The 14,216-nt window shown below is 33.3% G+C and overlaps 2 protein-coding genes across 2 annotated transcripts in view; both read right to left on the reverse strand.

Moving 5' to 3' along the window:
* The window catches only part of LOC110033336 (cellulose synthase-like protein H1), a 22,026-nt gene extending 19,696 nt beyond the window's left edge, over positions 1 to 2,330 (reverse strand). The window contains exons 1-2 of the mRNA XM_020737266.1: positions 2,222 to 2,330; positions 684 to 897 (exon numbers count right to left, since the gene is read on the reverse strand). Of these exons, the coding sequence (XP_020592925.1) occupies positions 684 to 897; positions 2,222 to 2,330 (323 nt within the window). The remainder of the gene's footprint in view (positions 1 to 683; positions 898 to 2,221) is intronic.
* A 5,112-nt stretch (positions 2,331 to 7,442) lies between these two features.
* Positions 7,443 to 14,216, reverse strand: part of LOC110033335 (protein S-acyltransferase 8-like) — a 34,072-nt gene continuing 27,298 nt past the window's right edge. The window contains exon 5 of the mRNA XM_020737265.1: positions 7,443 to 8,233. Within this exon, the coding sequence (XP_020592924.1) occupies positions 7,685 to 8,233 (549 nt within the window). The 3' untranslated portion in view covers positions 7,443 to 7,684. The remainder of the gene's footprint in view (positions 8,234 to 14,216) is intronic.

A 14,216-nucleotide genomic window follows, 5' to 3' on the forward strand; every position in this document is an offset into this window, starting at 1 on the left:
TTTTTTTTTTTTTGTATGTAAAGGTTTATATTGCTAGCTTTTCTTTTTGAAAAAAAAATATTTCCATTTTGAAATTAAAGATTACAATTTATTACTAGATAAAATTTAAGCTCTTTAAGTTTGAAAAATAGAAATGATGCTCGATCAACAAAATTTTAATATTTGACATGAATCTCGAGACGTGACACGAATCTCAAGGTAATTTTTTAGCAAAGAACGCTCCAACCTCAATTAAATATCATTCATAATTCTGATTTTAGCAAACTTACAATCAAATTGATCGGCTCAATGCGAAGAATATAATAATACTAAAGTTGGTTCACGTCAATTAAACCCCAAATCTAATAGTTAAGCCATTTTTTAAGTTCTCAATGTCTATTTCAAATGAATTCTAAATATGACAAGCTTATAATCAAATCAAGTATATATAGTGGTCATGATTAAGACACTCAAATATTCATAAAACAATGTCTGATTAAGGGAACTTCTCTGGGTTGTTCGATGGAGAAGTCATGATTCCTTCCTTATCAACAGTGAATACTCCTTTAGACTTTATAAATAGAGCTCTAACCCTTCATTGAGAGAGGACCTGGATCTCGACATTGAGTCAAAAGTTGATCGGAGCTTGGAGAAGAAAGTGTTGAAGCCAACCATTGTTTTTCCACTAAAGATTCGCTGAATACCTCCCACTCCTACAATCGCTAACCAACACCTTTCGACCATCATCGACCAGCTTCAGCCGCCCTCCACTCATTGCAGCCAAGCTCCACGCGAAGTCGACATACGCCGTGAAATTCCAGTATACGTTGCAAAGTAATGAAACACAAGACAATATGACGACACAACCTGAAGGCGGTATAACAACGTACCCATGTACGTTGCAACTCCTGCCATAGCCTACAAAGCAACTATCGTCTACGTGGCTCACAACTCATATGACATAGGAGCGCTCTTCAATGGATTTCAACTCGAGGGAAACCAGAATCTTTCTTCATATGATATCAAAGGTTTGCATTGGCCTTTATAACTATAACCCTCCCTTCGATTAAGATTAAAGGGTGGATATTAATTGTGGAGTTAAGGCATCCAAATGACGGATTTGATGAGCTTAAGTTGGTTTGAATTTGGCTAATTTTGTTCTAATTAAAGTTGATTGTGTTTGCTTTAATTTTAATTTTGATTTAAATTTAGATTGATTAACTTCTTAAATTAATTAAGGTTTGATAAACTTAATTATGTTTAGTCAATTTAATTTAAATTAAGAGCTCATTAGTTTTAACTTTAGGGGTATTTACATGGATACCACCCAAATCATATTTATTTGTACCTGTATAAGAAAGTGGTTTTTATGTAAATTTTTCTTAGTTTTATGAATTGTTCATTTAAATTTCAATTATTGTTTTAGATTCAATTGGCTTTTCAATTTACTTTTAATTTTAGATTTAATATTAATGTTAGGATATGATTTAAGGTTTAGGTTTAAAGTTAATTTGTTTAATTTTTAGATTTTAATTATGTTTGTTTGTTTTGTTTAACTGAATTTTAGATTCAATTTTAATTAAATTAAAATTTAGTTTAAGTAGAAGTTTAATTTAATTGTTGGTGTAGCTTTGTGTTAATATTTGTAATTTTAGGTTAATTTAAATTTGTGTTTTGTTTAAGATTAAATTTTTTTTTTAATTTTTACTTTATGTTAATTTCAAGGGACAAAATTTTAAAGTTTAAATTTTTAATTAAGATGGATTTAGGTTAAATTTGGTTCAAATTTAAGTTTTAATTAATTTTTAATTAAATTAGATCAAAATTTGACTTAAATTTAATTTTAATTTTAATTTAAACCAAGCCCAAACCCATCAAAGTTAATGTTGAGAAAATTAGGGCGAAGAAAAACAGTAATCGACACAAATCCAGAAGAACACAGAGATTTAACGAGGTTCGGCGAAGATGCCTACGTCCTCGGGAGCAGAGCGGCGAGTTCCTTTCAATATTCAGAAAAGAGTTTACAGAATAGAGGGTACCTCCTGGGGTTACTAACAGGCCTATTTATAACCCCAGGAGTAAACTAGGCACAATATGTAATTACAACATTACCCCTGTACCATACCGCGGGGCTTTGCCCCCGCCCCCCAACCCACGTAACTTCCCAATTTAGACAGATTCTTCGACCAGCTTCAGCCGCCCTCCACTCATTGCAGCCAAGCTCCACGCGAAGTCGACATACGCCGTGAAATTCCAGTATACGTTGCAAAGTAATGAAACACAAGACAATATGACGACACAACCTGAAGGCGGTATAACAACGTACCCATGTACGTTGCAACTCCTGCCATAGCCTACAAAGCAACTATCGTCTACGTGGCTCACAACTCATATGACATAGGAGCGCTCTTCAATGGATTTCAACTCGAGGGAAACCAGAATCTTTCTTCATATGATATCAAAGGTTTGCATTGGCCTTTATAACTATAACCCTCCCTTCGATTAAGATTAAAGGGTGGATATTAATTGTGGAGTTAAGGCATCCAAATGACGGATTTGATGAGCTTAAGTTGGTTTGAATTTGGCTAATTTTGTTCTAATTAAAGTTGATTGTGTTTGCTTTAATTTTAATTTTGATTTAAATTTAGATTGATTAACTTCTTAAATTAATTAAGGTTTGATAAACTTAATTATGTTTAGTCAATTTAATTTAAATTAAGAGCTCATTAGTTTTAACTTTAGGGGTATTTACATGGATACCACCCAAATCATATTTATTTGTACCTGTATAAGAAAGTGGTTTTTATGTAAATTTTTCTTAGTTTTATGAATTGTTCATTTAAATTTCAATTATTGTTTTAGATTCAATTGGCTTTTCAATTTACTTTTAATTTTAGATTTAATATTAATGTTAGGTTATGATTTAAGGTTTAGGTTTAAAGTTAATTTGTTTAATTTTTAGATTTTAATTATGTTTGTTTGTTTTGTTTAACTGAATTTTAGATTCAATTTTAATTAAATTAAAATTTAGTTTAAGTAGAAGTTTAATTTAATTGTTGGTGTAGCTTTGTGTTAATATTTGTAATTTTAGGTTAATTTAAATTTGTGTTTTGTTTAAGATTAATTTTTTTTTTTAATTTTTACTTTATGTTAATTTCAAGGGACAAAATTTTAAAGTTTAAATTTTTAATTAAGATGGATTTAGGTTAAATTTGGTTCAAATTTAAGTTTTAATTAATTTTTAATTAAATTAGATCAAAATTTGACTTAAATTTAATTTTAATTTTAATTTAAACCAAGCCCAAACCCATCAAAGTTAATTCAAGCCCGAAGCCACGCAAAGATCAATCACCTAGGGGCACTAAGAATGAACCTGAGCCTAGATGGGGGAATGGTGAAGACGATAGTGTCGATCAAAAACGATGTCAATAGTTCCGATCAAATTATCAAAAGACATATGAGATAACATATAAGACACACTATAGGAGGAGCAGAAATTAGCATTTATCCTATATTTCCGACTCAAATGTTAGTGTCAGATTAGCGTAAGATGAGTGGCAAAAAATAAATTATGATATTTGCGTCGGAATTAGCATCTGATTTACGTTAGAAAATTCGTCAGTATAAGTGTTCCGAAAACGAAGAAATTTATCTTTGGATTTGCAACAGAGTTTGCGTCAAAAAAAAGATTGCAAATACTTTACTTGTTAGCATTGAACAAGTTTAACGTAAATTAGATAGAAGTTTGACGCAAATGACCTAATTTACTCATCTTGCGCGCCTAAATTTCATTTTCTCTCCGCTTATCTCCCCCTCCCCCTCATCTCCCCTTCTGCCCAAAAGCCTCACGCACAGTTTCTCTTCTCCCCTTCCCTCTCTTCTTTCCCTCTCCCACAGGGTTTGCTGAAGTCCTCGCAATACAGTCTCCCTTAGAGCTAGCTGGCAAGGTAACGTACGTGGCCTACTTACAGAGATTGCTAAAACTCATGTAGTTCTCTTCCTCCTGCTCCGCTCTAACCAGAATGCATTGAGGAAGGTATGTATCTTACTTTAATCATTTTTATACCTAATTTAGGGTAAGTAATTTAGGGATTGGATTTAAGTGTAAGTTCCTAGCTAATTTTTTGCTTTAATTATGATTGCTCTTATCAATCATTTACAAGAGGATGTACCTTGGTGTATGCTTTTTGCTGATGATATCATACTTGTGGATAACACTAGAGAGAGTTCAAGAAAAACTTAAATAAAGAAGGTCAAACATAGAGTTAAAGACTTTCATTTGAGTAGATTTAAAAATAAGTACATTAAGTGAAATTTAAGTAGTTGTGGATCTAGTGGTGGAGTTATAGCAATAGATGAGATTGAGTCATTAAAAGCAATGAACATTTTAGATATATCGGGTCTATTGTTGAAAACGATGGTGATATAGATGGGGATGTTATTAGTAAAATTGATGGTTGAAGTGAAGGAATGCATAAGGCTTATTGTGTGATAGAAAAGTACCACTTAGACTTGAATATAAATTTTATAAGACGGTGGTGAGGCCTACAATGCTTCATGTTGCAGAATATAAGCCATAAAAGAAGCATAAAAGTAAGTTTAGACATATGTTAAGGTGGATGAGTGACTTTGCACTTAGAGACATGACTAACCAGACCTTAGGTTCCGAGCTAAAGACCAAATTGGTTACGGTTTTAGCATGTCACTCTCAAATCACAAATTCTACGCTCATAAAAACTTATCTCACTATCTATTTACGCTCCCCATTGGACGATCATCATAGCTCTTTCCAAAGTTGATGGTGAAATCATAGCCCTCCCGTGCCCTTATGTTTCACAATGGATTTTAACATTACAAATGACCAGTTTGCAAAGTAAATTAAGAGCCTGTGAAAATACCACCACATTAATAAAAAAGAGAATTTTTAAGCAAATATAAATTCCTAAACATACATCCATTTTATTACAAAAGAAAAGTAAAATGTAGAAAATGACATAAGCAGTAAAAAAATTGATAAATTTATGTAATACATTATGTGCCAACAAGGAACATATGTCTACATGCCTGCTTCCGAGTGTATAGTTACGCTTAGTATTCTATTAGTTTTACACAACTAGCTGTTACCTAGAAGCTCCTAATAGAAACATATCAAGAATTAAATTTCCTTAAAAGTTGCATTGCCGCCTAAACTACTTCACCATAGCCAACCAAACAATATGAGTGGACTTAAGTTGCGAGATCACCGCTCTCGTAAGTCTCAGATTCACTTACAATAGATTTTAACATAACACATTGTCACTTAAGTTATGTCAATGAAATAAAAGATATATTACTCATCACATGGAAATAAAAATTATTCTATCATAAAACAAATTTTCCTACTCATGTTACTACTTCAAAACAAAAGAAAAGAGTAAGGAAAACCATATCGCGAAGTAGGGATAAAACACAACAGAAAACTTCATTAAATCAAAACAAATACACTAGAAAGTGTTTATAATAATTATAAGATAATGAAGAACACAGTACTTAACCTTTTTTTCTCTGAAAGAAAGATAAAAATCCCTTCAACAAAATCTTCTGTCGATCCACGCAATGCTCGTACAATTTCTTACACATATCTCTCAAAGTCCCTCACCAATCTCTCCAGAAAAAGGTAAAAATCTATATCTCCTACTCCTATCTATGACCTCTGGACGTTCTTGGAGTTTCCAAGAGTTTGAAATCCCAAAAAGTGCATTCTCAAGTCGCAAACCATTCACATTATATATATTTTTTTAATATTTTAAATCAACGATATAATTAGAGAAAAAAATGTTAAAGAGTTTATTAATTATTTATTTTTAAAATATAGTAATAATACATAAGCAATTAGTTAAAAATTTAAACTTGTATTCACTTTTTAAATAAGTAATAATTTAGATATGCATTGATTGATTCAAGTTAAATCCAAGCAAAGTTATCTTGACTTAAATTTTTTTCTGATTAAGGGAAATGAGAATACATTTTGGTATGAAAAATCACTTTTCTTTCAAGGCACAAGAGCGGCCCATAGGCTTGTCCGATCCATTTATTGGGCGAACCTGACTATGAAATTATAAACAAAATATGACTTGAAGCCCGACCCAAGGCCAACCCAAGACCGCATTGAACAAGCCCAAATCGAAAGAGTCCGGCCCAAGCCAAACTTGAGCCAACCAATATTCATGTATAAAGTGTACCTATATATGTATAATTACATAGCGAATTACTTTAACAAAACCAAACTCCATTATTTTTTTCTTTATAGAATTCTTCCACAAAAAAAAATTGGTACTCTCCTCTCGTTAATTTTCTTTTATTTGTGTTGAATCTTGGTGTACCACCATAACATTAAATTACAACTCTACCGCCGTGAATTTCCAGCATGCAATATAATAATAAAATAAATATAAAATTCCTAACATTATAAATATGAACAAATAATGATATTTTAGAATGAAAAAATATAAATTATTATTATATCATTCCTAAATTAAACAACAAGGCCAAAAACAAAATTTTTTGAACATCAAATCTTTCATATTACATAAATTATCTAAATTAAATATTTTATTATACATTTTCTTACTGTTTATAAAATATAAATATCTCTTTTACGGGTACACGTCATTAAAAAAAAATTATGTTTTAATTGAGAAAAATGACAAAAGCTGGACACATGAGGAACACTACTCACAACCATTTTGATCTGGCATTACATGTATGTCTGGACACATATCCATCCACCACTTATTAGGGCGGTCAAAAAAGCTCCTTGTTCGCGGACAGTTCGCGTTCGGTTCGTCAATGAATTCGTGTTCGATTCATTCGATAACTAAACGAGACGAACGTGAACAAATTTTTTTCATTCGGTTAGTTAAACGAATCAAACACGAACAGTGATGTGGTCAAAAAAGCTCGTTGTTCGCGGACAGTTCGTGTTCGGTTTGTCAATGAATTCGTGTTCGATTCATTCCATAACTGAAAGAGACGAACGTGAACAATTTTTTTTTCGTTCGGTCAGTTAAACGAATCAAACACAAACAGTGATGCGTTCGTTGGTGTTCAAATTATTATTGTTTATTTAAAATAATTATATATAAAAAAATTATGATATTTTAAAAAATTAAATTTTATAAATTATAATATGTAATAAATTAATAATAATGATATATTAGATTAACATTAGGGATGTCAAATTGGCTCGTCATTCGCGAACAACTCATTTTGGCTCGTTCGTTAAGAAACGAACACGAACAATAACTTCACGAATAATTTTGAACACAAATTTATTTCAAACAAATTAAAATTCAAATCGAACAAGAACACTGTTCGGTTCTTTTACACCCCTACCGCTTATAACCAAGTCTCATCCAAAGGCTACAACCAGAAAAAACAAGCCATTACAACATATATATCATTATGAAAGTTAGCAGAAGTACTGAAACAAGCTGTAAGCACATAAATAATGTGATGGGGGCCAAAAATAATAAGCTACACATTTGTCTTGGAGATCCACGTTTCCTAATTCACAAAAAAGAATCATTCAACATTAAAATAAAAGAAAAAAAAAAGATAATAAAAATGAAACAATAGATCAGGAGCAATACAATCAATCTAATCATGGCTCCGGAATCAATTCTCCTTGCTAAGAACATAAAGCCACTTGCTTCTATTCAGCAATTCAATCTTTTCTTTCTCCTACTAACCTCTCTTTCTCCGTCATCAAACTCCCGCTTCCCGCAGCAGCAGAAGAGTTCTTCGTGAAGATTTCAGGTGATATCTCCCAGTTGCTGCTTCTCCTCCCCCAGCTTGAATTCCTCGCATCAGTTCTTGTTATGGGAATCTCAGTTCCAGTAATCGGGACCTGCTTCTCCAAATCCGATGCGAATTCGGCCTCCGAAACGGTTCCGGGCCTCCCGCTGTCGTTTCTACGGCCGATTTCTTCGTCGAACTCCTCGATGCTGCGCCGCTGGGAGATCTTCAGCAGATCCCCGCCAATGTCGAGGTCATCTTCTACCTTCGAACGGTGGTAGCTCCCTAAATCGTCTTCGGGCTCTCCGGGGCGAACATTCTGAGCCGGCCTTGGGGCTTCTTCTTGCACCAAGGCGCGGAAGTCATTCCTCGAGGGCTTTATTTTGGTGCAGAACACCTCCATGAAGTTGTTCAGGCAACCCCGATCGTAGACATTGCGCCGACGATCGGTTCTGTAGCGGAAATTCTCGTATGTGGTCTGAAGCACAAGATGAAATGAATGAATATTCGCAACTTAAGAAGAAAGGGTTTGAAGCTTGGCAAATAATAAGGAAACAATCAAAAATAACACACATTACAAGACACTGTGAAACCATAATCCATTCCAGCATATAAAGATCATGATGAGGTGATATCATTTATTGGTAAGATGTGAAACACATAAAAATACAGCCGACACAATTCTAATATATTTACATTTCTAATATCCAAAGTTTGATATTTCTACTTATAACATCTTGATGTCATAAACCTATACAATTTAAAATTATTTATAATAGCTACGAAAATAATTTGTATAGCACCTTGATATTTATACACACATTAACACTCTCATTGCCGGTCCCAAGCCCGGATGTGAAAAATGGAGGGTTGCGTTTGTTAGTCTACAGCCACCGTAAAACTTGTCGAAAAAATCATGACATGAATCCTTTTGATCATACTGGAGAAAAATGATTCATGTAGCCAACCCCACTTAGTGGGATAAAGGTTTTGTTGTTGTTATTGTTTATAATAGCTCATAAAACCAAATATAAGCTATTGTTTTGAGAGACCTACTCAGGAAAACAACCTTCCTTCAGCTATCAATATTTCAAGTCTACATTTTATCAGGACTGTCTTCACGCTTCAACCAAAACCATAAAATATGATACTTAAAGGGTAAGTTTACATTTCAGGTGTGTTTATCTTTAGAAGAAAACCATTTTGGGATGTTTACACACACCACACAAAACTTACATATTTACAGAAATAAAATAAATGAACTGGTAAATTTGCATATTTGAGCATTTCATGACTAATTTGAGAATTTAATGAAAGCGAAAAATATGAAAAAATAACAGAACAGTACTGAGAATTCCAAAGTTATGAACCACAATGCTAAGTTGGAATTAAGAATAATAATAACCAAAAAGCACACATTTCCTTTCCTTCAACATCTCATTTTGTTAAGCATAGCATAGAGTTTCACTCTCCGTAGCTCTTAAAAAGAGTTGCTGGGTTATTGTATAGTTAGGAGGTGGTGCTTGGCTTTTATTCATATTTAGTTGGGAGGTCTTCTCTTTTTATTTTATTTTATTTTTTTTTAGAGGTTGCAGGCAGGATAGGGAGGTGATTTTGACAGAAATTAGGACATATAATATTTTATTTCAAGAACATCAAACATTAAATATGAATATAAAGATAAGCACCTATAATTCAGGAGGTAGGGTGATCTCTCTCAATTCCTATAATTCGAGAGGTAGGAAATCTCTCCCAAACCCTAAACCTAAGACTCACAACAATAATCTCATGCATACCCCTAAACCTATTAGGATCTATTTTATACTAAATAATAATAAATAATAAAAGACTCAATTGCCCTTGGCTAATAAAAAACTAATTTGCCCCTTAGGCACCGACGTAACAAAACTCCCCTCCCAAAAATATACCTTATCCTCGAGGTGAAAAAATGGTTGTTGGATCAGGTCATATGGCTCCCACGTGACGTCATCATTTTCATTTAATCAGAAACTTGTAATGGCCCTCACCTTCTCGAAATGTTGTCTTGTGCACATCCTTCGATTGCATCCGAATCTGATGGCACCCTGACTTCAAGTCAATCCGGGAGAATATCATCACCCCAAACAACTCATCCGATACCTTATCAATCTACGGAAACTCTACCAACTCCGTATCATGTGTCTTCAATGATATGTAACCTGATCTGGTATTTCACCCTCATCATAGTCTTCAACAATGCCTTGCACAAATTAAGGTCACTGCCGAGCACCACCATATTGTCTGTCTCCTAAATATTCTGCAGTATCTAAATCAATCACTTACAAACTACCCCACTTTTCTCCATCTGTCTCATTCCAATCATTATTTCTGAACCGACTTCTGCTCGTAAGACTTCTGCAACAAAAGGCACTGGAACTGTAGGATGCAGCCCTCTGTCGTGGTCCCACCCACAGTGATTCCCAATCCTAAGTCAAAATGCTTCAAAACAATCTTCTCTAGCCCCGAATCACATGTTGTTCTGATCTGTCTAATGTCACTCATCCCAAACCTCAAGATGTCATGCCATTCCCCCTGAGGTTGTTGCTCGAATATGCTCCCGATTAGTTTGTTCGATACTGCAACTTCTGATACACCTAAAACAACGACGTTGCTCTAATATCGGGTGAATGCTTATGGTTGTTGTTGCTCGTGTTTGTTCTTGAAGCCGTTGCTTGATCTCATGGTGGGCGTAGCCGGTTTTATGTGAACCTCGATAATCTTCTTCATTCTTTCTTCCATAACCGTGAATCTCCTCTCGAACTACCCCTCCATTGATGAAACCCATTGCTTCTGGGATAAGAAATGCTCATCTATTTTCATATCTGATTAAGCTCCCATCTTTCTCTAATTTCTGCTCCAAAATCTCTATTTTCTTGGTCGTCATTACTACCCGAGAAATTTTTTTATCACAAAAGATGGAAACATCCATACGTTGAATTGTCATAGATGGTTTCTCAATAGTCTAAATCACGTCTGTAATGTGAGGTCGTAAGCTGCGATATCCTTTTTTCACTCCCAGAATCGCCAGAATCTTGACTGTATAGGGAGATGAAAGCCACAATCCTTCCTTGGTCTCCCAACTAAATCAAATCGGAATTGTATCACGCAGTTTGATCTCAAATGGAAAATAGTTAGAAATACAACTACAAGCGCGAGGTCTGGTCACGAAGGAGCGTCGCGTGCCACGATCCCACACTTATAATTGTAGCGTTAGGTCTTATGTTGCTTGCTTCACGCGATCCTGTCGGCTTCTTCGCAGGTCGAACGCACAAACGTGCTAGTTCCAATCGCTATTGTTTCGCAACGTGGCGTAGACCTGCACGCCAAAATCCCTTCTTTTGCTTCCCAACTAGGTCGAATCATCACTGTATGCGACGTAGACCCTATATGCCGCAATCATTCCACAGCGAATGCTCTGATGTTCTTCTATTAAAATATTATTCGACCTAATTTCTGCCAAGAATTGTATCAAGTGCTATCAAACACAAAAGATGAATACAAGGATAAGCATCTACAATTCAAGTGGTAGGAAATGTCTCTCAAATCTTAAACTTAAGACTCACAACAACAATCTCATGTATACCTAACCCTAAACCAATTATGATTTATTTAAACTAAAAAATAATAAATAATAAAAGACTCAATTGCCTATAGGCTAATAAAAGACTAAATTGACCCTTAGACACCGACATAATAAACTTCTCAACTTATCTCCTATGTGATAGCTGTTTATATATTAGTCTACTGGATATACCTTTTTATATATTAGTCTAGGGGATGAGGAGTCCATAAATAGATGTTCTAAGAAATAAAAAAAAAAATATTTAGACTAATTTTTTTTCAATTATCAAGGAGATGGATGTATGATACCTTCGAATGTGATACAAATGAGACTACTTAATTTTTGGGGAAGTCATCTCCATTTACCAGTTCTAATTTCTTACTTTGGTAATTTTGCTCATTGTTCATATCTTATCCAAATAATTGATACTGACTTGATTTGTGCTCTTGCATTATTGAAGAAAGTTCGTTCTTGAACTAATGGGTGGCTTGTGAATTGTGAATCCTCAACTTCATTGTATGAATTCTTTCTATGTATAATATCAATTGCATTTAGAATACTCTAGCCCCAAGTCAAACAATATCAGGTAGAGTACTTAGATATCACAATTCATTCTTCATGTTTAAGCACAATGTGGACCTGATATAGGATATCTTACAATCTAAGGTTTCTAACACAGATCTAATATGAGACGCAAAAAATCAAGCAATAAATACACAATCTATAGATTGCAAGCTCAATCTTTAATGGTTATTCATTAACATCAATTGAAATAAATGAGTTGAAAAATAGTTGGACAAAAATAAAAGTGTATCAAATTTAATTAAATTAAAACAAACATGCAAAACAATAATAAAATATAAAAGAAGAACAAAGAAAGGATTTACCATAATGAAGAAAGCCGCTCATTTGCAAAGACATAAATTCTATTTAGCAATCTAATATAATAATCTCTACGAAGATAAAACAAAGGGTTTCAAACTTAAGAACACGGGCAGACGCATTATAAATGTCTAGTTCAAAGTTCATAAATCTCTTAAGTTTTAGTTCATATCAACCCAAGTATATTTTATTTTAGCAGCTGCAAATTTCCAAAATATTCAAGCAAGTCCAAATTTTTAAACAAATAAAAACATATCAGAAAAAACAAAATATTGTATCTTTCAAAGTCATCCATCCAATTTGACAATATCCTAAGATTATGCTTCTCATAGAATGTAATAGAAAAGCTATTAATTCCATAATAATTATATTTAATTTACCAAGAATCATAACCTTTTTTGTTCTTCTTGTTGATTGGCTTGATATGATATACTATGACTAGAAGACATGAAGATATAATCTTCATCTTTGATACCGAATCTAATGTAAGACATCTTAGGATTTAAAAATTTTGATGATCTAATTTGAGATGCATAAAATCAAGCAAGAAGCATGGAAGCCACAAACTCTTAATAAACACATATTCATCAACTTTGATGACAATCGAAAGCACAGCAAATATAAGCTTGGACCAAAAAAAAATGACAGCCTAATGCAATAAATAATTATTATAAATTCAGGTTCATGAAATACACATAAATGCTTTGAAGCTCATGCACAAGTTAAGAATTAGATTGTGTCAAATTTGATTACAATCAATTTTAATTTAGAAAAAAAAAAACACAATATGGAAGAAGAAAGAAGAATAAATAAAATAATTCACCAAAGAAAAAGGAAGCCTCTCATCTGTGCAAGTGGATGAAATCTCACAGAATTCTCCAAATTCGCACTTGTTTAAGGAGTTGAATCAAGAAAATAGAAGTTATAGCACCTCCAACCAGAAATGCATTCATGCACTAGTTAATTAGCACATATTTTAAAGCATTACTTTGCAATCATAAATCAAAGTAGGGAATTCCATTAATCAATCCTAAATGTGATTCTGTCTTGGAATTAAAACAATTCTTTTGACAAAAGCTCAGTTTTGTTTACAAAACCCTTAGATCACTTGATGGCAGAAGTTTAAAATTCAGCAATTTATTGTAGTGCTTTGTCGAATCATTCACATCTACGCTGGATTTAATTCAATAAAGCATAAACAAATCAATACAAGCATAACAGAGCCAAAATGATGACAATTTAATTTTGATGTGGCTTTATCATTTTGAACCCCTTAAATTGAACTTCACCAGCTTAAGAAGCTTGTCAGTTCAAAACATAGAAATTGAAAAGACTCAGCTCACGAATGACTTAAAACAAGTAAAAAGAAGTTAAAAAAAAAAAAAAGATGACATGCAACTCCAAAAAAAGATATAATTGTAGATCTATCCGTTTACTGACTACAAGTGATAGATTGAGAAAAGTTAGATTAGAAAGATAGTGACAGCAATGCAAGAGTTGTTTGAAAATGTACAATATAAAATAGAAGATAAACCAATGTAGATAGGATTAAAGCAAAAAATTTAGGAAGGAGAAAGAACTAATGTTGTTAGCATGACACAAGTTGTGCAAAGCAATTTGCGCAGCACAAAAATGAGAACTCATGCAACACTTAATAGAAATGAATGTTGATTCATAACACTAAAAAGAAATATATAGGAAATGTAATGATGATGATGAGCCATTGAAAAACTATTCAAGCATGCCTAAATTTTTAGTAGCCAAGGCGAGCTGAATTGTCAAAGGGATCAGATATGCTTCTGTTTACATGTCTTGTAGTATGTTAGAAAGCAAGAGCCTGAAATCTCACCTTTTAGTTGAACGAGAGATTTGCAAGGGTTGCAGAGAATCTCAGAGTTGTGACAGAATATCAGGTGATTATAATTGCATACAGAATGAACAGAAGAGTGTTAGCAAGTCCGGTGCAGTCAAATCTCAC

This window comes from Phalaenopsis equestris, unplaced genomic scaffold, assembly GCF_001263595.1.
Source record: "Phalaenopsis equestris unplaced genomic scaffold, ASM126359v1 Scaffold001143, whole genome shotgun sequence".
NCBI lineage: Eukaryota > Viridiplantae > Streptophyta > Magnoliopsida > Asparagales > Orchidaceae > Phalaenopsis > Phalaenopsis equestris.